Here is a 25672-nt window from a genome sequence, read left to right as displayed (position 1 = left end):
CATTATCCCCCACATCGTCACCACCTCCAACATTATCCCCCACACCGTCACCAACCCCAACATTATCCCCCACACCGTCACCAACCCCAACATTATCCCCCACACCGTCACCAACCGCAACATTATCCCCCACACCGTCACCATCCCCAACATTATCCCCCACACCATCACCACCCCCCCAACATTATCCCCCACACCGTCACCAACCGCAACATTATCCCCCACACCGTCACCATCCCCAACATTATCCCCCACACCGTCACCATCCCCAACATTATCCCCCACACCATCACCACCCCCCCAACATTATCCCCCACACCCTCACCACCCCCAACATTATCCCCCACACCGTCACCAACCCCAACATTATCCCCCACACCGTCACCAACCGCAACATTATCCCCCACACCGTCACCATCCCCAACATTATCCCCCACACCATCACCACCCCCCCAACATTATCCCCCACACCCTCACCACCCCCAACATTATCCCCCACACCGTCACCAACCGCAACATTATCCCCCACACCATCACCACCCCCAACATTATCCCCCACACCGTCACCACCCCCAACATTATCCCCCACACCATCACCACCCCCACACCGTCACCAACCCCAACATTATCCCCCACACCGTCACCACCCCCAACATTATCCCCCACACCATCACCACCCCCCCAACATTATCCCCCACACCATCACCACCCCCCCAACATTATCCCCCACACCATCACCACCCCCACACCGTCACCAACCCCAACATTATCCCCCACACCCTCACCACCCCCAACATTATCCCCCACACCCTCACCAACCCCAACATTATCCCCCACACCGTCACCATCCCCAACATTATCCCCCACACCGTCACCAACCCCAACATTATCCCCCACACCGTCACCAACCCCAACATTATCCCCCACACCGTCACCACCCCCAACATTATCCCTCACACCGTCACCAACCCCAACATTATCCCCCACACCGTCACCAACCCCAACATTATCCCCCACACCGTCACCACCCCCAACATTATCCCCCACACCGTCACCACCCCCAACATTATCCCCCACACCGTCACCAACCCCAACATTATCCCCCACACCGTCACCAACCCCAACATTATCCCCGACACCGTCACCAACCCCAACATTATCCCCCACACTGTCACCACCCCCAACGTTATCCCCCACACCGTCACCACCCCCAACATTATCCCCCACACCATCACCACCCCCCCAACATTATCCCCCACATCGTCACCACCCCCACACCGTCACCAACCCCAAACATTATCCCCCACACCCTCACCACCCCCAACATTATCCCCCACACCGTCACCAACCCCAACATTATCCCCCACACCGTCACCAACCGCAACATTATCCCCCACACCGTCACCAACCCCAACATTATCCCCCACACCGTCACCACCCCCAACATTATCCCCCACACCGTCACCACCCCCAACATTATCCCCCACACCGTCACCACCCCCAACATTATCCCCCACAACATCACCAACCCCAACATTATCCCCCACACCGTCACCACCCCCAACATTATCCCCCACACCATCACCACCCCCACACCGTCACCAACCCCAAACATTATCCCCCACACCGTCACCATCCCCAACATTATCCCCCACACCGTCACCATCCCCAACATTATCCCCCACACCATCACCACCCCCAACATTAACCCCCACACCATCACCAACCCCAACATTATCCCCCACACCATCACCACCCCCACACCGTCACCAACTCCAAACATTATCCCCCACACCGTCACCACCCCCAACATTATCCCCCACACCCTCACCACCCCCAACATTATCCCCCACACCGTCACCAACCCCAACATTATCCCCCACACCATCACCAACCCCAACATTATCCCTCACACCATCACCAACCCTAACATTATCCCCCACACCGTCACCGCTTCCAACATTATCCCCCACACCGTCACCACCCCCAATATTATCCCCCACATCGTCACCACCCCCAACATTATCCCCCACACCATCACCACCCCCAACATTATCCCCCACACCGTCACTACCCCCAACATTATACCCCATATCATCACTACCCCCATCTTTATCCCCACACCATCACCAACCCCAACATTATCCCCCACACCATCACCAACACCAACATTATCCCCCACACCATCACCAACCCCAACATAATCTCTCACACCATCACCGCTTCCAACATTATCCACCACACCGTCACGAACCCCAACATTATCCCCCACACCATCACCAACCCCCAATATTATCCCCCACACCGTCACCAACACCAACATTTTCCCCCACACCATCACCAACCCCCAATATTATCCCCCGCACCATCACCAACCCCCAATATTATCCCCCACACCATCACTGCTTCCAACATTATCCCCCATAGCATCACAAACCCCAACATTAAGCCCCACACCGTCACCACCCCCAACATTATCCCCCACACCATCACCAACCCCCAACATTATCCCCCACACCGTCACCACCCCCAACATTATCCCCCACACCGTCACCACCCCCAAACATTATCCCCCACACCGTTACCACCCCCAACATTATCCCCCACACCGTCACCACCCCCAACATTATCCCCCACTCCGTCACCACCCCCAACATTATCCCCCACTCCGTCACCACCCCCAACATTATCCCCCACACCGTCACCACCCCCAAACATTATCCCCTTCACCGTCACCACCCCCAACATTATCCCCCACACCGTCACCACCCCCAACATTATCCCACACACCATCACCACCCCATAACATTATCCACCACACCATCACCAACCCCAACATTAACCCCCACACCGTCACCAACCCCAACATTATCCCCCACACCGTCACCACCCCCAAACATTATCCCCTACACCATCACCAACCCCAACATTATCCCCCACACCGTCACCAACCCCAACATTATCCCCCACACCGTCACCGCCCCCAACATTATCCCCCACACCGTCACCAACCCCAACATTATCCCCCACACCGTCACCACCCCCAACATTATCCCCCACACCGTCACCACCCCCAACATTATCCCCCACACCGTCACCACCCCCCCCAACATTATCCCCCACATCGTCACCACCCCCAACATTATCCCCTACACCATCACCAACCCCAACATTATCCCCCACACCGTCACCAACCCCAACATTATCCCCCACACCGTCACCGCCCCCAACATTATCCCCCACACCGTCACCAACCCGAACATTATTCCCCACACCGTCACCACCCCCAACATTATCCCCCACACCGTCACCAACCCCAACATTATTCCCCACACCGTCACCACCCCCAACATTATCCCCCACACCGTCACCAACCCCAACATTATTCCCCACACCGTCACCACCCCCAACATTATCCCCCACACCGTCACCAACCCCAACATTATTCCCCACACTGTCACCACCCCCAACATTATCCCCCACACCGTCACCAATCCCAACATTATCCCCCACACCGTCACCACCCCCAACATTATCCCCCACACCGTCACCACCCCCAACATTATCCCCCACAACATCACCACCCCCCCAACATTATCCCCCACATCGTCACCACCCCCAACATTATCCCCCACACCATCACCACCCCCACACCGTCACCAACCCCAAACATTATCCCCCACACCCTCACCACCCCCAACATTATCCCCCACACCGTCACCAACCCCAACATTATCCCCCACACCGTCACGAACCGCAACATTATCCCCCACACCGTCACCATCCCCAACATTATCCCCCACACGGTCACCACCCCCAACATTATCCCCCACACCGTCACCACCCCCAACATTATCCCCCACATCGTCACCACCCCCAACATTATCCCCCACACCGTCACGAACCGCAACATTATCCCCCACACCGTCACCACCCCCAACATTATCCCCCACACCGTCACCACCCCCAACATTATCCCCCACACCGTCACCAACCCCAACATTATCCCCCACACCGTCACCACCCCCAACATTATCCCCCACTCCATCACCACCCCCCCAACATTATCCCCCACACCATCACCACCCCCACACCGTCACCAACCCCAAACATTATCCCCCACACCCTCACCACCCCCAACATTATCCCCCACACCGTCACCACCCCCAACATTATCCCCCACACCGTCACCAACCGCAACATTATCCCCCACACCGTCACCAACCGCAACATTATCCCCCACACCGTCACCAACCCCAACATTATCCCTCACACCATCACCAACCCCAACATTATCCCTCACACCATCACCAACCCCAACATTATCCCCCACACCATCACCAACCCCAACATTATCCCCCACACCGTCACCAACCCCAACATTATCCCCCACACAATCATTTCCCCCAATATTATCCCCCACACCGTCACCAACCCCAACATTATCCCCCACACCGTCACCAACCCCAACATTATCCCCCACACCGTCACCAACCGCAACATTATCCCCCACACCGTCATCACCCCCAACATTATCCCCCACACCGTCACCACCCCCAACATTATCCCCCACACCGTCACCACCCCCAACATTATCCCCCACACCGTCACCAACCGCAACATTATCCCCCACACCGTCACCAACCGCAACATTATCCCCCACACCGTCACCAACCCCAACATTATCCCTCACACCATCACCAACCCCAACATTATCCCTCACACCATCACCAACCCCAACATTATCCCCCACACCATCACCAACCCCAACATTATCCCCCACACCGTCACCAACCCCAACATTATCCCCCACACAATCATTTCCCCCAATATTATCCCCCACACCGTCACCAACCCCAACATTATCCCCCACACCGTCACCAACCCCAACATTATCCCCCACACCGTCACCAACCGCAACAATATCCCCCACACCGTCATCACCCCCAACATTATCCCCCACACCGTCACCACCCCCAACATTATCCCCCACACCGTCACCACCCCCAACATTATCCCCCACACCGTCACCACCCCCACACCGTCACCAACCCCAAACATTATCCCCCACACCCTCACCACCCCCAACATTATCCCCCACACCATCACCACCCCCACACCGTCACCAACCCCAAACATTATCCCCCACACCCTCACCACCCCCAACATTATCCCCCACACCCTCACCACCCCCAACATTATCCCCCACACCGTCACCACCCCCAACATTATCCCCCACACCGTCACCAACCGCAACATTATCCCCCACACCGTCACCAACCCCAACATTATCCCTCACACCATCACCGCTTCCAACATTATCCCCCACACCGTCACCAACCCCAACATTATCCCCCACACCGTCACCACCCCCAACATTATCCCCCACACCGTCACCAACCCCAACATTATCCCCCACACCGTCACCAACCCCAACATTATTCCCCACACCATCACCAACACCAACATTTTCCCCCACACCATCACCACCCCCAACATTATCCCCCACACCATCACCAACCTCCAATATTATCCCCCACACCATCACCAACCCCAACATTATCCCCCCACACCATCACCAACCCCAACATTATCCCCCACACCATCACCACCCCCAATATTATCCCCCACACCATCACCAACCCCCAATATTATCCCCCACACCATCACTGCTTCCAACATTATCCCCCATAGCATCACAAACCCCAACATTAAGCCCCACACCGTCACCACCCCCAACATTATCCCCCACACCGTCACCACCCCCAACATTATCCCCCACACCGTCACCAACCGCAACATTATCCCCCACACCGTCACCACCCCCAAACATTATCCCCCACACCGTCACCAACCCCAACATTATCCCCCACACCATCACCACCCCCATCATTATCCCCCACACCATCACCACCCCCAACATTATCCCCCACACCGTCACCAACCCCAAACATTATCCCCTACACCATCACCACCCCCAACATTATCCCCCACACCGTCACCACCCCCAACATTATCCCCCACACCGTCACCACCCCCAAACATTATCCCCTACACCATCACCACCCCCAACATTATCCCCCACACCATCACCACCCCCAACATTATCCCCCACACCATCACCAACCCCAACATTATCCCCCACACCATCACCACCCCCAACATTATCCCCCACACCATCACCAACCCCAACATTATCCCCCACACCGTCACCACCCCCAACATTATCCCCCACACCGTCACCAACCCCAACATTATCCCCCACACCGACACCAACATTATCCCCCACACCGTCACCACCCCCAACATTATCCCCCACACCATCACCAACCCCAACATTATCCCCCACACCGTCACCACCCCCAAACATTATCCCCCACACCATCACCAACCCCAACATTATCCCCCACACCGTCACCACCCCCAACATTATCCCCCACACCATCACCACCCCCAACATTATCCCCCACACCGTCACCACCCCCCCAACATTATCCCCCATATCGTCACCACCCCCAACATTATCCCCCACACCATCACCACCCCCACACCATCACCAACCCCAAAATTATCCCCCACACCGTCACCACCCCCAACATTATCCCCCACACCATCACCACCACCAACATTATCCCCCACACCATCACCACCCCCAACATTATCCCCCCACACCATCACCACCCCCAACATTATCCCCCACACCGTCACCACCCCCAACATTATCCCCCACATCGTCACCAACCGCAACATTATCCCCCACACCGTCACCATCCCCAACATTATCCCCCACACCATCACCACCCCCCCAACATTATCCCCCACATCGTCACCACCCCCAACATTATCCCCCACACCATCACCACCCCCACACCGTCACCAACCCCAAACATTATCCCCCACACCCTCACCACCCCCAACATTATCCCCCACACCATCACCAACCCCAACATTATCCCCCACACCGTCACCAACCGCAACATTATCCCCCACACCGTCACCAACCGCAACATTATCCCCCACACCGTCACCAACCCCAACATTATCCCCCACACCATCACCAACCCCAACATTATCCCCCCACACTGTCACCACCCCCAACATTATCCCCCACACCATCACCACCCCCAACATTATCCCCCACACCGTCACCACCCCCAAACATTATCCCCCACACCATCACCAACCCCAACATTATCCCCCACACCGTCACCACCCCCAACATTATCCCCCACACCATCACCACCCCCAACATTATCCCCCACACCGTCACCACCCCCCCAACATTATCCCCCATATCGTCACCACCCCCAACATTATCCCCCACACCATCACCACCCCCACACCATCACCAACCCCAAAATTATCCCCCACACCGTCACCACCCCCAACATTATCCCCCACACCATCACCACCACCAACATTATCCCCCACACCATCACCACCCCCAACATTATCCCCCACACCGTCACCACCCCCAACATTATCCCCCACATCGTCACCAACCGCAACATTATCCCCCTCACCGTCACCATCCCCAACATTATCCCCCACACCATCACCACCGCCCCAACATTATCCCCCACATCGTCACCAACCGCAACATTATCCCCCTCACCGTCACCATCCCCAACATTATCCCCACACCATCACCACCCCCAACATTATCCCCCACACCGTCACCACCCCCAACATTATCCCCCACACCGTCACCACCCCCAACATTATCCCCCACACCGTCACCACCCCCAACATTATCCCCCACATCGTCACCAACCGCAACATTATCCCCCTCACCGTCACCATCCCCAACATTATCCCCCACACCATCACCACCGCCCCAACATTATCCCCCACATCGTCACCAACCGCAACATTATCCCCCTCACCGTCACCATCCCCAACATTATCCCCCACACCATCACCACCCCCACACCGTCACCAACCCCAAACATTATCCCCCACACCCTCACCACCCCCAACATTATCCCCCCACACCATCACCACCCCCAACATTATCCCCCACACCGTCACCACCCCCAACATTATCCCCCCACACCATCACCACCCCCAACATTATCCCCCCACACCATCACCACCCCCAACATTATCCCCCCACACCATCACCACCCCCAACATTATCCCCCACACCGTCACCACCCCCAACATTATCCCCCACACCATCACCACCCCCAACATTATCCCCCACACCGTCACCATCCCCCAACATTATCCCCCATATCGTCACCACCCCCAACATTATCCCCCACACCATCACCACCCCCAACATTATCCCCCACACCATCACCAACCCCAAAATTATCCCCCACACCGTCACCACCCCCAACATTATCCCCCACACCATCACCACCACCAACATTATCCCCCACACCATCACCACCCCCAACATTATCCCCCCACACCATCACCACCCCCAACATTATCCCCCACACCGTCACCACCCCCAACATTATCCCCCCACACCGTCACCATCCCCAACATTATCCCCCACACCGTCACCAACCCCAACATTATCCCCCACACCGTCACCATCCCCAACATTATCCCCCACACCGTCACCACCCCCAACATTATCCCCCACACCGTCACCACCCCCAACATTATCCCCCACACCGTCACCACCCCCAACATTATCCCCCCACACCATCACCACCCCCAACATTATCCCCCACACCGTCACCACCCCCAACATTATCCCCCCACACCATCACCAACCCCAACATTATCCCCCACACCGTCACCACCCCCCCAACATTATCCCCCACATCGTCACCACCCCCAACATTATCCCCCACACCGTCACCACCCCCCCAACATTATCCCCCACATCGTCACCAACCCCAACATTATCCCCCCACACCATCACCACCCCCAACATTATCCCCCACACCATCACCACCCCCAACATTATCCCCCACACCCTCACCACCCCCAACATTATCCCCCACACCGTCACCAACCGCAACATTATCCCCCACACCGTCACCAACCGCAACATTATCCCCCACACCGTTACCAACCCCAATATTATCCCCCACACCGTCACTACCCCCAACATTATCCCCCCACACTGTCACCACCCCCAACATTATCCCCCACACCATCACCACCCCCAACATTATCCCCCACACCGTCACCACCCCCAACATTATCCCCCACATCGTCACCAACCGCAACATTATCCCCCACACCGTCACCAACCCCAACATTATCCCCCACACCGTCACCACCCCCAACATTATCCCCCACACCATCACCACCCCCCCAACATTATCCCCCACATCGTCACCACCCCCAACATTATCCCCCACACCATCACCACCCCCACACCGTCACCAACCCCAAACATTATCCCCCACACCCTCACCACCCCCAACATTATCCCCCACACCATCACCAACCCCAACATTATCCCCCACACTATCACCAACCCCAACATTATCCCCCACACCGTCACCAACCGCAACATTATCCCCCACACCGTCACCACCCCCAACATTATCCCTCACACCGTCACCATCCCCAACATTATCCCCCACACCGTCACCAACCGCAACATTATCCCCCACACCATCACCACCCCCAACATTATCCCCCACACCGTCACCAACCCCCAACATTATCCCCCACACCATCACCAACCGCAACATTATCCCCCACACCATCACCAACCCCAACATTATCCCTCACACCATCACCAACCCCAACATTATCCCCCACACCATCACCAACCCCAACATTATCCCCCACACCGTCACCAACCCCAACATTATCCCCCACACCATCACCAACCCCAACATTATCCCTCACACCATCACCAACCCCAACATTATCCCCCACACCATCACCAACCCCAACATTATCCCCCACACCATCACCAACCCCAACATTATCCCCCACACCGTCACCAACCCCAACATTATCCACCACACCGTCACCAACCCCAACATTATCCCCCACACCGTCACCACCCCCCCAACATTATCCCCCACACCATCACCAACCCCAACATTATCCCCCACACCGTCACCACCCCCAACATTATCCCCCACACCGTCACCACCCCCAACATTATCCCCCACACCGTCACCACCCCCCCAACATTATCCCCCACACCGTCACCACCCCCAACATTATCCCCCACACCGTCACCTCCCCCAACATTATCCCCCACACCGTCACCACCCCCAACATTATACCCCATATCATCACTACCCCCATCTTTATCCCCACACCATCACCAACCCCAACATTATCCCCCACACCATCACCAACCCCAACATTATCCCCCACACCGTCACCAACCCCAACATTATCCCCCACACCATCACCACCCCCAACATTATCCCCCACACCATCACCACCCCCCCAACATTATCCCCCACATCGTCACCACCCCCAACATTATCCCCCACACCATCACCACCCCCACACCGTCACCAACCCCAAACATTATCCCCCACACCCTCACGAACCCTAACATTATCCCCACACCATCACCACCCCCATCATTATCCCCCACACCATCACCAACCCCAACATTATCCCCCACACCGTCACCAACCCCAACATTATCCCCCACACCGTCACCACCCCCAACATTATCCCCCACACCATCACCAACCGCAACATTATCCCCCACACCATCACCAACCGCAACATTATCCCCCACACCGTCACCACCCCCAACATTATCCCCCACACCGTCACCACCCCCAACATTATCCCCCACACCGTCACCACCCCCACACCGTCACCAACCCCAAACATTATCCCCCACACCGTCACCACCCCCAACATTATCCCCCACACCGTCACCACCCCCAACATTATCCCCCACACCGTCACCACCCCCAAACATTATCCCCTACACCATCACCACCCCCAACATTATCCCCCACATCGTCACCACCCCCAACATTATCCCCCACACCATCACCACCCCGCCACCGTCACCAACCCCAAACATTATCCCCCACACCCTCACCACCCCCAACATTATCCCCCACACCGTCACCAACCCCAACATTATCCCCCACACCGTCACCAACCGCAACATTATCCCCCACACCGTCACCAACCCCAACATTATCCCCCACACCATCACGAACCCTAACATTATCCCCACACCATCACCACCCCCAACATTATCCCCCACACCATCACCAACCCCAACATTATCCCCCACACCATCACCACCCCCAACATTATCCCCCCACACCATCACCACCCCCAACATTATCCCCCCACACCATCACCACCCCCAACATTATCCCCCCACACTATCACCAACCCAAACATTATCCCCCACACCATCGCCACCCCCCCAACATTATCCCCCACATCGTCACCACCCCCAACATTATCCCCCACACCATCACCACCCCCACACCGTCACCAACCCCAAACATTATCCCCCACACCCTCACCACCCCCAACATTATCCCCCACACCGTCACCAACCCCAACATTATCCCCCACACCGTCACCAACCGCAACATTATCCCCCACACCGTCACCAACCCCAACATTATCCCCCACACCATCACGAACCCTAACATTATCCCCACACCATCACCACCCCCAACATTATCCCCCACACCATCACCAACCCCAACATTATCCCCCACACCATCACCAACCCCAACATTATCCCCCACACCATCACCACCCCCAACATTATCCCCCCACACCATCACCACCCCCAACATTATCCCCCCACACCATCACCACCCCCAACATTATCCCCCCACACTATCACCAACCCCAACATTATCCCCCACACCATCACCATCCCCAACATTATACCCCACACCATCACCAACCCCCAATATTATCCCCCACACCATCACCAACCCCCAATATTATCCCCCACACCATCACCAACCCCCAATATTATCCCCCACACCATCACCAACCCCAACATTATCCCCCACACCATCACCACCCCCAACATTATCCCCCACACCGTCACCATCCCCAACATTATCCCCCACACCGTCACCACCCCCAACATTATCCCCCACACCGTCACCACCCCCAACATTATCCCCCACACCGTCACCACCCCCAACATTATCCCCCACACCGTCACCACCCCCAACATTATCCCCCACACCGTCACCACCCCCAACATTATCCCCCCACACTATCACCAACCCAAACATTATCCCCCACACCATCGCCACCCCCCCAACATTATCCCCCACATCGTCACCACCCCCAACATTATCCCCCACACCATCACCACCCCCACACCGTCACCAACCCCAAACATTATCCCCCACACCCTCACCACCCCCAACATTATCCCCCACACCGTCACCAACCCCAACATTATCCCCCACACCGTCACCAACCGCAACATTATCCCCCACACCGTCACCAACCCCAACATTATCCCCCACACCGTCACGAACCCTAACATTATCCCCACACCATCACCACCCCCAACATTATCCCCCACACCATCACCAACCCCAACATTATCCCCCACACCATCACCAACCCCAACATTATCCCCCACACCATCACCACCCCCAACATTATCCCCCCACACCATCACCACCCCCAACATTATCCCCCCACACCATCACCACCCCCAACATTATCCCCCCACACTATCACCAACCCCAACATTATCCCCCACACCATCACCATCCCCAACATTATACCCCACACCATCACCAACCCCCAATATTATCCCCCACACCATCACCAACCCCCAATATTATCCCCCACACCGTCACCAACCCCAACATTATCCCCCACACCGTCACCAACCGCAACATTATCCCCCACACCGTCACCAACCCCAACATTATCCCCCACACCGTCACGAACCCTAACATTATCCCCACACCATCACCACCCCCAACATTATCCCCCACACCATCACCAACCCCAACATTATCCCCCACACCATCACTAACCCCAACATTATCCCCCACACCATCACCACCCCCAACATTATCCCCCCACACCATCACCACCCCCAACATTATCCCCCCACACCATCACCACCCCCAACATTATCCCCCCACACTATCACCAACCCCAACATTATCCCCCACACCATCACCATCCCCAACATTATACCCCACACCATCACCAACCCCCAATATTATCCCCCACACCATCACCAACCCCCAATATTATCCCCCACACCATCACCAACCCCCAATATTATCCCCCACACCATCACCAACCCCAACATTATCCCCCACACCGTCACCACCCCCAACATTATCCCCCACACCGTCACCATCCCCAACATTATCCCCCACACCGTCACCACCCCCAACATTATCCCCCACACCGTCACCACCCCCAACATTATCCCCCACACCGTCACCACCCCCAACATTATCCCCCACACCGTCACCACCCCCAACATTATCCCCCACACCGTCACCACCCCCAACATTATCCCCCACACCGTCACCACCCCCAACATTATCCCCCACACCGTCACCACCCCCAACATTATCCCCCACACCGTCACCACCCCCAACATTATCCCCCACACCGTCACCACCCCCAACATTATCCCCCACACCGTCACCACCCCCAACATTATCCCCCACACCGTCACCACCCCCAACATTATCCCCCACACCATCACCAACCCCTAATATTATCCCCCACACCATCACTGCTTCCAACATTATCCCCCATAGCATCACAAACCCCAACATTAAGCCCCACACCATCACCACCCCCAACATTATCCCCCACATCGTCACCACCCCCAACATTATCCCCCACATCGTCACCACCCCCAACATTATCCCCCCACACCATCACCACCCGTCAACCTTTCCCCCCACACCATCACCACCCCCCAACATTATCCCATTGGAAGGGAAGGCTGTGACCTCACCAGGCATAACAGCCAATCAGTGGATATTAGATTGAAATTCAAATGTGATTGGCCAGTGACTGATTGATGTCTCAGTTTAAATGCCATTTTCTGTGGGTCTTCTGCATTCACTATTTTGTGTTTTTATTTGGTTTGTTTTTCAGGTGAGTGTTATTGATGTTGGGATTGGGCCTGTTTTTTGTGGTTGCTGTAGCTTTTTGTTTAAATACTGGTGGGGCAGGATTAATTTCCTGTATTTTAGGTTTGTTTTTGGTGGTACTGTATTTAATCCTTCCTTTCTGCATGCATGTTGTGCCTTCTGTGTAATGACAGACCAACCTGACGATGGAGAGAAGTGCCAAAGTGACTTTACCAACTATCAACAGGAAAGATGGTAAACCACAAGCTGTTGTGCTCCCAGTGGTTTGCCCAGCGGAGTCTTCCTTGTCTGGTATGAATATTCTAGGTGTTTGCAACTTCTACAGCTGATCTTTTGGATGCTTGTGATTCATGCAGGATAAGGTTGTGTGTTGACTGGGTGGGATCAGTGCCACTAATGTGACCAGACCTCTTGACTTTGCCTAATCATACTGCAGGGAGAAACTGAGGGCTGGAGATCAGGGTTGAGTGGGCTGGAAACTCACAGGAGGTAAGGCAACCTCTGAGGAGCTGAAATGTTCTGGTTTAAGCCCTTCATCAGGAATGTAGCTGGTGGGCTGAGATAAATGGAAGGAGGGTGAGGTAGGGGAGGATGGAAGCTGTGCATGTGATTGGTATATCACCTTCATCTACCTGAGAGGAGGGTATAGTAGATGGGAAGGAAGGTGGACAGGTGAAGAGGGTGGGGCTGTGCTGGAGACTTGGGACTGGGGTAAGGTGAGGGGTTGGGAGGTGAGGAAACTGGCAACTTCAACATAGATCCAGTCCAGTTGCAGGGTCCTAATGTGGAAGATGTGTTCTTACTCCAGGTAGCTAGGGTTTAGTGATGGAGGAGGCCTGGGACCTGTCCTCAATATCTCCAATGGGTCTGGAGGATGAAGGAAACCTAAAAGGAAACTTTGCAAGTGTGGCAATTTGTGTGGAGTGAGCTGATCGTTTGTGGCTTTAGTCTTCAAATAAAGATCTTGTGAAATGACTGGGATAATTAACTAGCATTAACTTTAGTGTTCTGAAGGACTAATATACAGATGTAGAAACTCATTCGATGGAGTAATAACTGATCTTTTTTATTCCAAATCTACACTAGCTTTGAGCCCCTTTATTGCAGAGCTCTGCTACCTGTGGTGTTCTACAGAGATCAGTGGCTAGGTCTGTTAGTCATTTGTAAAAAATCTCATTGTCTGAGAATGCAGAAGGTATGGCTAGTGAGCTTGTGAATGACTCCAAACTAGGGGTGGAGTAGACCTTGCCCAATTACTCAATGGGATGGGGTGTGGCAGATGGTGTTTAATTTGCACCAATGAGGCATTGCATCATTGTGATACCAAACAAGGGTGGGACCATAATTTGGAGGAGGGCCATGGTCTGTTGGAGAAGAGATACCTAGGGGTTGAAGTATGTAATTTGTCCCCTCTTCCCATGGCGATGGGTTTGTTGACCATGTTTGCCTCTGCTCACTCTTGGTTATGAGTTGAGTCACATTGAGGTTATATGGGATGTTAGTGATTCCTCTTCGGGAATATAGTGCAGTCCTTAGTTGTCTTTTTATTGGAAGTCTATTAGTTTGAGAGTTCAGTAAAGATTTATCAGGATGTTTGAGAGTAGAAGGCCTGTGTTAGAGGTTGGAACTTGCTTGACTCGCACAAGGGGGTTGAGGGGTGACCTTTTTTATGAAGTCAAGGATAATGAATGGCAGCGGTCGTCTCTACAGTGGTGACTTTAGGGCTAGCACAGGCAGTTTTAAGGTGAGAGTTTTAAAGACCGGCAGTTTTCATTTGCTTATGTGAAATCTCATTTCGGGAAGTGGTGGATGTAGGTGTTATATTTGAAACACTTGGGGGTGGGGGGAAAGAGGTAGAGAAATACATGAGATTTGGAGGACTATGGGGCCATGCACTGGCAGGTAAGGGTCTGCCTTGAATAGACCTGCGCATGTTCCCCACCACTTATTGTCATCCACAAACCTGGCTCAAGTAAACTCCCTCTCCTTGTTCCCCTCGCAAAGTCTGAGATGCTGTAAATTATGGGTGCTGCATGGTTCCTGTAGAATCGTGCTATTTTGAGGATGCCGGCCTGTATGCTTCCTTTATCAAATTCTTTTGGATTAGCTTAGCCCATCCTCTTACCAATACTGTCCCTCTCTAACACCAGTGTCTTCAGCATTAATGCAGGAGATGCACTCTTCCAAACATATGCAAACCAATATGATATCAACTGTTTCCTGTTTACTATCCTGTTTTGTTACCAATTCAAAATATAGTCCAATCTGAGTCATGTTGATGTTGCTTGATGTCAATGTCCTGTTGTTCTAGTCTGAAAGTAGACTAACATTTTGCCAAGACTGCATTGTTGCGTCACTTCAACCCATTGCTATGGGTCTGGAGTCACATGTAGGCCAGCCCAGTGAAGGCTGGTGTATTTTCCCTCCAGAACATTGAATCTGTTGGGATTTTCCCCAGTGTGCTTCATGGTTCACCACACTTCCATGAGAGAACATGAAATGGAATGATGGGTCTATCTGGCAATGTCAAATTGTTCTCTGCCCCTCTTCAAAGGCTGAAATGCCTTGAGCTACTGCAGTCCATAAGACAGGAACCTGTCAGAATTGTGACCCAGTTGAAGCTGTGGTGAGCCTTCAAGGGTGTTTTACTAGGATTTCATCCAGTGGGCTGTTTTGTCTTCAATCAAGCTGAGCTTGAACCTTGGAGCTAACTTGTCAGAAGGACAAGTTTGAGTGGGTAAATGGATCATTACTTTATGAAGTGAATAAATGAGTTAATCAAGTTTTATTGCAAATAGGAAGAAATTTCTGATGGAGAATTTGAAGATCTAGCTGTCTCAGTTGAGGGTAAGTATTCACTCTACCAGATGTAGGCAGCAAATACTATGTTTCCACTATAGTGAGGATTGGAGTGTAGGAGCAGGGGGAGTGCAGACCTGGAGTATCATGTGGTTTTAGTCTCTTTATCCGAGGAAGGTTGGTCCCTCTATAATGGAAGTGTGGTGAGGGTTTAACAGAATAATTCTTGGGTGGGTAAGACTGCTTGTACAAGATGACACTTCAGTGGTGAGCACTCACCTGTAATTTCCTGCCCTGAAGGAAGCTGAAATCTCAATCTGCATGAAGGGTAGAAATAAAAACCCTGCTCCTGACAGTTCAGGACCTGCCTGTCAGAGGCCAGATGTGGGATAACACTGCAGGGGGAATTCTCTTTCCCCCAAACAGGTCAGCCTATGGAACTTGCTGCTCCAGGAAACCTGAAACATTTACAGACCTGAAGTGGTGCAGCTGTTTCAATCTCCAAAAACAACTGAAACATCAAGACAGATGGGGGCTGTCAATCAAACAGGTTCCAAGGGCCAATCTCATCACACTGGCCTCTGTAGGTGGACTGAGCTTTGGGGAGTCAGGGACTTCAGTTGCTTTGTAGCATCTGACCTCCTGTCACCACAATATTACAAAGAGATCTGGGTATACCTTTCCAGAGTTAAAAAGCAGCAGACACACTACCAAGTGTACTCAAATGGTAGGTCAAACCACTCCATTATTTCATTGCTTGGAGACCAAATTTCTAACTTGGTCATGGAGTTTAAATTCTACCCAAGACATATCATACTCAATTTGAATTGAGTAATTGGCAATCTTCAAAGCCAATTACACTCCAGAGCATTGGATTATAAGATGAGGGGAAAATTGAACAGTTGAGATCTGCCATGTCCTAGCATGGAAGACTGAAAAGAGACTTCAATATTTTCAAGCCATCAGTAACCTGTTACACATTCTCTAACCAGGAGAAAAGATGGGAAAATCTGAAAACAGGAACCTACAACTCTCTGGTTTTGAGAGAAGTGTTCTGTAAACATTAATTGGGAGTTCTATCAGACTCGTATTATAGACCAGCTAAAAGACAGGTTCGAGCAAAATTCTAAATAGTGGTTAGTTCTCACTTGAAGAAATTTTAAATACTTCCTGGCCACCTGATTAATAGATTTCTGCACAGGGCAAATCTCTTTGCTGTCTTTAAATGAGGGTTCCCCCCCCCGCCCCCTTCATAGCTAGTCTTGCTCCTGGTTCTAGTAATGGTAATACCAGGGTATTGGTGGATGTAGTGATCACAAGCCCTTGAATATGAAGGAGTGCTGTTAGAATCTCAGGTTAGAAAATGACTAACCTTGGCCTGTGGTTACCTGTCAGCCTCTCTCAGATTTCTGAGTGTTAACCCCTCAGTGCACACCATGAATGTAGTTATCTGGCAGGAAGCTCTCGGGCTCAATACAAGGAGATTAATTTCTATTGCTCTTTAAGGTGTGTGCTGTTGCTAACTATAGAGTCCCTATCACTGGTTCTCATCTCTCTCCCTTCCACATGCACGCTCCTTGTTTTACAGAATTGGATGAGTCGTCAACTGATTTAATGGAGACTACATCTTCAGACACTTCCCAGTCAGCTGGTCAGCCCAGTGTTGTTGCTGAAGAACCCACCCCACCATTGATGTAAGTACCAAAGGTTTCTTTCAAAGAACAGAACCAAACTTTACAGCCCAAGAGCAGACCCTTCACCCCTCCAAGCCTGACCTGATCCAAATCTGCTGTCTAAACCTGTCCCCTAATTCCTAAGCATCTGTATCCCTCTGTTCCTCACTAACTTGTGCATCTGTCCAGGCTCACTTTGAATGAATCTACCATGCCTGCCTCTACCGCCTCTGGCAACACATTCCAGATGCCCACCACACTGAGATACTTGCTGTGTGTATCCCCCTTAAACTTTCCACCTGTGACCTCCTGTTATTGAATCGTTCAACCTGGGGAAGAAAGCTTGTCTCTATCCACCCTGTCTATACTCTTCATGAATTTGTAAACCTCAATCAGGTGCCCCTCCACTTCCTTGTTTCTAGTGAAAATAAACCTAACCTCCTCAACCCATCTTCAGAGCTAGCACCTTCCATCCCAGGCAACATCCCCTCAAACCTTCTCTGGACCCTCCAAATCCTCCCTACCCTTTTGATGTAGGGACCAGAACACCACACATATTCTAAATGTGGTCATACCAATGTCTTGCACCATTTTAACATGACTTGCCAGCTCTTGTAGTCAATACCCCATCCAATGAAGGCAAGCATACTATATGCTGCCTTGACCACTCTATCCACCTGTGCAGCAACCTTCAGGGTACAATGGGCCTGCACTCCCAGATCTCTCTGCTCATCTTTTCCCAAGGCTCTGTTTATGAAGTACTTTCAGATGTCTTTATCAAAACTCTCTCTTGCCTGATCTATGAAGTGACTATTGGCATCTGGTTGTGGTCTTCTGGGGCAATCTTATCCCATAAGATACAAGTAGGCCATTCCATTCTTGGCAGAAGTGATGGGCTGAATGGCCTCTGCTTGTCTTCTGTATCTGCTGAGTCTTGTCTGCCATTTGATCATCCTTGCCCCTCTTTCCTGTCTCTTCCCATTTGTAAGCCTAGATTTCCTGACTGAAGTCTTGAATATGTATCCTGAAGCATCTTGGACAGCCCCAGAATTCTGTAGGTTCAGTGCTTGGTTATTCTTCCCCCTTCTCCTCCTTTCTTCCCCCCCCCCCCCCCCCCCCCCCCCCCCCCCAACCTCTGGTGTGACCTCCTCCAATCTGAGATTATACCATGGCCATATTTTTTTGCCACCTGTTTAAAATCCTCTTCAAACCCTTCCCTGTCAAGTTTGATTTCTGGTTGGATTGCTGGCCCTAATTTCAGAGGGCCTTAAGGTGGCAAGTGTCCAATTCTAACCCCTTCAGGATGGGTACTGTGCTGACCTCACCTGGCTGGTCTGGTCCCCATGGGAGGGCCAGGTGCACTGTTCCAGTGAATGAGGGCATCAAATCAAATGAGCCCAGAGGAATGGCCTTCTAACCAATGGTTGGTTGTCTTCCATTAACTCAAACTCTACTTTTGTATTCCCGGAGTAGTCCATTCTGCCCTTTGAGCCGGCACCACCGTTCATTATGATCATGGCTGACCATCCTCAATTGATCCCATTCCTGCCTTATCTCCATAACCCTTGATTCCACTCTCCTTGAGAGCTCTATCCAACTCTCCAATGAATCCAGAGACTGGGCCTCCACTGCCCTCTGGGGCAGAGTATTCCACACACTCTCCACTCTCTGAAGAGGTTTCTCCGACTGTTCTAAATGACCTACCCCTTTATTTTGAAACAGTGCCCTCTGTTTTGGGATTCACCCACCAGCAGAAACATGCTTCCTGCCTCCAGTGTCCAATCCTTTCGGTGGGATGGATCACTGACTCCAGTGAATTCCAGCAGAATGGTGGACATCACTGGAGCAGTGTTTCCAGAACTGACTGCTCCATGATAGCACAGTTGGGGGATGGACACTCCATCTCAACTGGAACATAATGAATTTCCATGGAAACGATGGGTACTTGATGATGCAACTGGAGGGTCTCGGATGAAAATGATGAATTAGGGAAGTACTTTCTGCATCCTGCCTGCCAAGAGATGGGATGAGAATGAGAAGTGCATGCTTTTCTATCCCATACTTCATGGGATTTGTTGAGCTCTCCCACTTTCTTTCCACTAAAGCAAGTGGTGGAGAGTTACTATTTCTATGGTGTAGTCTACACATGGAGACCCCTACAGTGCTGGGTGGGGCTTTCAAAATCGACTCCATTGTGAAACTTCAAATGGTTCAGTAAAGATTGACAAGGCTGTTGCCAGGATTGGAGGATTTGAGCTATAGGGAGAGGTGGAACGGGCTGGGGCTGTTTTCCCTGGAGAGTTGGAGGCTAATGGGTGACCTTTATAGAGGCTTATAAAATCTAGGGGCATGGATAGGATAAATAGACAAGTCTCCCCACCTGGGGTGGGAATCCAAAACTGGAGGGCATAGGTTTAGGGGGAGGGGCAAGAACTAACAGCCAACTCTCTCCTCAAAGGGAGGTCCATGTATGGAATGAGCTGCCAGAGGAAGCTGGGGATGCTGGGACAATTTTATAGCCTTTAACCCATCTGGATGGGTATGTGAATAGGCAGGGTTTAGAGGGATTATGGGCCAAGTGCTGGATTTGGGTGGCATGGTGACTGTGATTGGCACTGCCTCAGTGCCAGGGAGATGGGTTTGATTCCAGCCTTGTGGAGACTGTGCCAACTCATGCCGATGTTTGTGGGTTTCTTCCTCAATCCAAAGACCTGCAGGTTAGTGTGAATTGGCTGTGCTAAACTCCCCAGTATTCAGGGATATCCGGGTTAGGTGTATTAGGGGGATGGGTCTAGATGGGTTACTCTTTCGAGGGTCAGTGTGGATTTGTTGGGTTGAAGGGCCTACTTTCTCTCAGTAGGGATTCAAATCCTAAATGGAACCAAGTTGGTTTCAGATCTGGTTGGCATGGGCAGGCTGGACTAAAACGGCCTGTTTCTGGGCTGTATATCTGACTACTGCCAAGTCAGGCTGGTGATGGCTTTGAGGAGAACGTTTCAATTCAAAACAGTGCTGCGTTTGGTGGTTTCTGTCTCCACTGGCTTGGGGCAGCTGTGAAAAGTTGGGTTTTCACCAGGAACTCCCAGTAATGGGAATGAGTCTATCATCTGGGGGTTAAAAGGAAGCAGGCAAATGGTGCACCCTTGAAAATGGAGTTAAATTTAATATCACCAAGGAGGATTGAAACTGCTTTCAAAGGGAACAAGTCCTACCCCCCACACTCGGCTGTTTGTACGATAAGGGTTCAAGTCCAGGCTTGACCAATGGCTTTCCCCTCAGTAATGAGTTCCGATTAGCTGAAGCCCATGGAATCAGCAGTAAGGTCTAGTGTCATGGAAGTGGCAGAACTGGGTGGCATTACGGACTAGGCCAGACCACTCCGAACATGCTTCAGCAGGCAGTAGGTCCAGTCCAAGGAGTATAGATGAAGGCATTCATTCAGTCTTTCCCAGGGTTGGGGTGTTGAGGGCTCTAGTTTAAGGTTAGAGGGGAAGAATAAGGGAACGAGAGGAGCAATGTTTTTTAGCAGGGGTACACATGGGATGAGCTGCCACCAGAAGTGGTGGAGGTGGGTACATTCCCAACACTGAAGGCATTTGGACAAATACAGGGAGAGTGAAGGATATTGGGGTGGGTGCTTTGATATGGTTGGCATGGACCAGGTTGGGCCAAAGCCCTTGTCTCCATGCTGTGGGACTGTCACTGTACTACACTGTAGTAAACATTTCAAAAAGTTGTCAATCTCCATCTTGGCTTAAAACATTAAGCTGTTTTTCTGTAATGGTGAATCACAGCTTGTACCCAAATAATTCTAGGCTTTTTGAAGCTACTAAATCACTCCAATAACCCAGAACACTCAACAGCTCTCAATTCAAGTTTGAGGGGTCACCAATATGCAGCCCTTTGTTCTTACAGGACATGGGTGAACCTGATGAACAAAACCATGCTTATTCTGCAGTTTAATGGGATTAAACTTCCACTACCACAGTGGATTTGAGTGCATGTCTGAGCACACCATGGGAGTGATCTGATGGAAGACCAAGGCAATCTGTACATTGAGCCAGGACACGAGTCAGAGAAATGTCCCTCCCCTATTTACAAAGGGGGAACACTGATTGCTGGGGAACAGTCTGCATGCTGAGTTTCAAGAGTCTGGGACTGAGGAGCTATTAATGCTTTTAGCAGACAGGTATGTGAATCTCTAGGGTATGATATCTACCCTGGGCCACTATCTCATTGGTAGAGGCAAGAAACTGCAGGTGCTGGAATCCAAAGGCAAGCGGGAAGAGCACAGCAAACCAGGAAGTATGGGCAGCACAGTGGTTCGCACTGCTACCTCAGACCTGGGTTCAATTCCCATCTCAGCTGACTCTGGAGGCTGTACATTCTCCTCATGTCTGTATCATTTTCCTCTGGGTGCTCCAGTTTCCTCCCACAGTCCAACAAATGTGCAGGTTAGGTGGATTGGCCATGCTCAATTGTTCTTTAACAAGGAATTCTGCCAATTGGTGAATTTGCCATAAGCTGAGACTGAAAACTAACTCAGTTCACCTTGCTGTCCAGACCTCATTGTAAGCCTTGTTTTTCCCTCCCAGCTGAGATTAATCCTACACTGTTCTGACTGGTTGCCCAGCCTGAATACCATGTCCCTGTCCCTTGTGTTTTAGGTTCTGTGCTGTTCATGGTACTGGAGCAGGATTGTTCCTGCTAACAATGTTTGAATTTTGTATTTCAGCAGAAGCAGATGGCCTGTACGACAGACGACTGTGCCAGTAACTCCAAATGTACTGAAGTAAGTCTCCATCCAACTGCCTGGCATTTAGTCGAACTTCCAATCCAACTCCATGCTCTTGGAGAAATTGAATGCTTGCTGCCTGGACCCTTTTGTCAAGGGACTTGTAATATCCAGGTGAAAAACATGATTGTTGAATTTCCTGTCTATTAACGCACAAAATGCATTGCTGTCAATTCCTTTTAAAAATTCCTTTTCTGAAGAACTGGCCACTGCTTGACTTTCCGGTCTTCCATAGCTTTGAGACTAGACAACTGCATGTGTTGTGAGCGCTCCATCCAGGGAGAGGTTTAAATCACTGGAGCTGGTATTCCACTCTACCAGGGTTGTCAGACACTGATACAAATGAGCAGTGGCTCACAAATGTCCCTTGGTGCAGCAGAAAGAGATTTGTTTAGCTTTAACTTGCCAGGACATTACAAATGGAAGGGGAAAGCCAACATTGAGGGACTTGTCTAGAGGGAAGGTCTTATGAGGAAAGACTGAGACTTGGTCTCTTCTCATTGGCAAGAAGACTAAGAGGGGATTTCTTGAGACCTACAAGATAGGATGAGGTAGGGTAGACTGAAAGACTTCATCCTAGGGCCACCTCATGTATGAGGGGACATAACAAATTGAGGGGTGATAGATTGAAGACAGATATCAGAGGCAGGTTCTTTAGTGGCAATGGTGTGGAATGCCCTACCTGCCAATGTAGTTAACTCAGCCGCATCAGGGATGTTTAAACAATCCTTGGATAAGCACATGGATGACTTTGGGATAGTGTAGGGGGATGAGCTGAGAATTGTTCACAGGTCAAAGCAACATCGAGGGCTGAGGGGCCTGTTCTGTGCTGTATTGTTCTATGAAAAGTTGACTGGTTATAGTAGACTAGTCAATTCATGTCTGAGCTAACTGCCGAAGGTTCCTTGGAACATAACCTGAGCAGATTGTGGAGCATTGTGCCAGCATTTATTCTCCTTCCTAATTGCAAAGAGTGATTGAGCCCAGAGGGGGCCTGGAGCAACATCTAACCTAGGCCATAAGAAGGCAACTTCCTTCCCTTAACTACATGGTGGCACAGTGGTTAGCACTACTAGCTGTGCAAGGGTTTGACTACAGTCTCTATCAAATCCGTGTCTGTGTGGGTTTCCTCCCACAATTCCAAGATGTGCAGGTTTGGCCATACTCAGTTGCCTCTGGCATCTGGGGGGATGTGGGTAATGTATTCATCAGGGATAATTGGTTTGGGTGGGTTACTCTTCAGTCAGCGACTCACAGGGCTGAAGGGCCTGTTTCCACACTACGGGGGTTCTATGAATATTCTATTCTGTGGGTGAGGTGAGTTAGCCATGTTAAACTGCCCACTGTGTTCAGGGTTAGGTGCAGGAGTCAGGCTGTGTAAGGAATGGGTGGGGTTGGGGTTATTCTTGAGGGTCAGTGTGGACTTGTTGGGCCAAATGGCCTGTTTTCACACTGGGATTCTGATTGTCAACCAGAGGTCATGCTGACTCTCCACAGATTCAGTCATGAGATTCAGTTCCAGATGGAACTCTTCCTAATGAACAGAATCCAGGTACACCAAAAGCTCCTCGGTCTCTGTCTAGCAATAACACACCAGTAGGTTACCATATCCAAGTGCAGATACATCAGTGCCCACAAAGAATGGAGGATGAAATAGAACCCATTGCAAGCCCTCTGCCTCTCCTGCTTGGACTATCCATGACCTCCAACATCAAGATGAATAATTACACTGGTGTCTGTTGACCATCCAATTTGGGCCCAGTTAAGGATGGGTAACATTTGCTGCCTTGGTAATATCTGCTACCAATTCAGAAATGTCCAGTCACTAACCAACTAAAAGTAAACCTTGTGTTGGCCTTGCCACAGGGTTCGGGGGTACAGGAGTCTTATTGAATTGTGTAATGCCTTCCTGAAAGTTCACATTAGCTCTACAGGTTTGAGGCCCCACTGCGAAGGGAAGGGTTGTAATAGAAGTTGGCCAGATTAGGATCATTTTGACCTTGGCTCAATGAGGTGGTAGCAATGCTGGCTTTGTACTCTGAGCTGCCAACTAGATGAGTAAGGTTCTTGGTCGTGTAGATGAGCAGAGATCTCACTATCCCATGCACATTGATTCCCTGAATGTTGCCACCCAGGTTGGCAGGGGATGTTGAGGCATGTCGTCTCTTATTGGTAGAAGGCTGGAGTTTCAGAGCCACAAGCTCCTGATGCAGCTGTACAAAACTAGCTGCATGTGGGAGTATTGCATACAGTTCTGGTCACTGTATTTATAGGAAGGATGGGTATTATTGGAAAGGGTGCAGAGGAGACTGACTAGGGTGTTACCTGGGAAGGTCTTGTGAGGAAAGGCTGAGGGACTTGAGGCT

The 25672-nt window shown here is 51.6% G+C and overlaps 1 protein-coding gene across 1 annotated transcript in view; it reads left to right on the top strand.

Annotated features, from left to right (window-relative positions):
• Positions 1–25672, top strand: part of LOC140460484 (targeting protein for Xklp2-like) — an 81195-nt gene that overhangs the window by 32920 nt on the left and 22603 nt on the right. The window contains exons 2-4 of the mRNA XM_072555033.1: positions 14213–14330; positions 18427–18532; positions 23247–23303. Of these exons, the coding sequence (XP_072411134.1) occupies positions 14213–14330; positions 18427–18532; positions 23247–23303 (281 nt within the window). The remainder of the gene's footprint in view (positions 1–14212; positions 14331–18426; positions 18533–23246; positions 23304–25672) is intronic.

The sequence above is a fragment of the Chiloscyllium punctatum genome, chromosome 36, assembly GCF_047496795.1.
Source record: "Chiloscyllium punctatum isolate Juve2018m chromosome 36, sChiPun1.3, whole genome shotgun sequence".
NCBI classification, from domain to species: Eukaryota; Metazoa; Chordata; class Chondrichthyes; order Orectolobiformes; family Hemiscylliidae; genus Chiloscyllium; species Chiloscyllium punctatum.
Note: the sequence above shows the minus strand (reverse complement) of the source record. Positions and strands in the feature narration are given on the sequence as shown.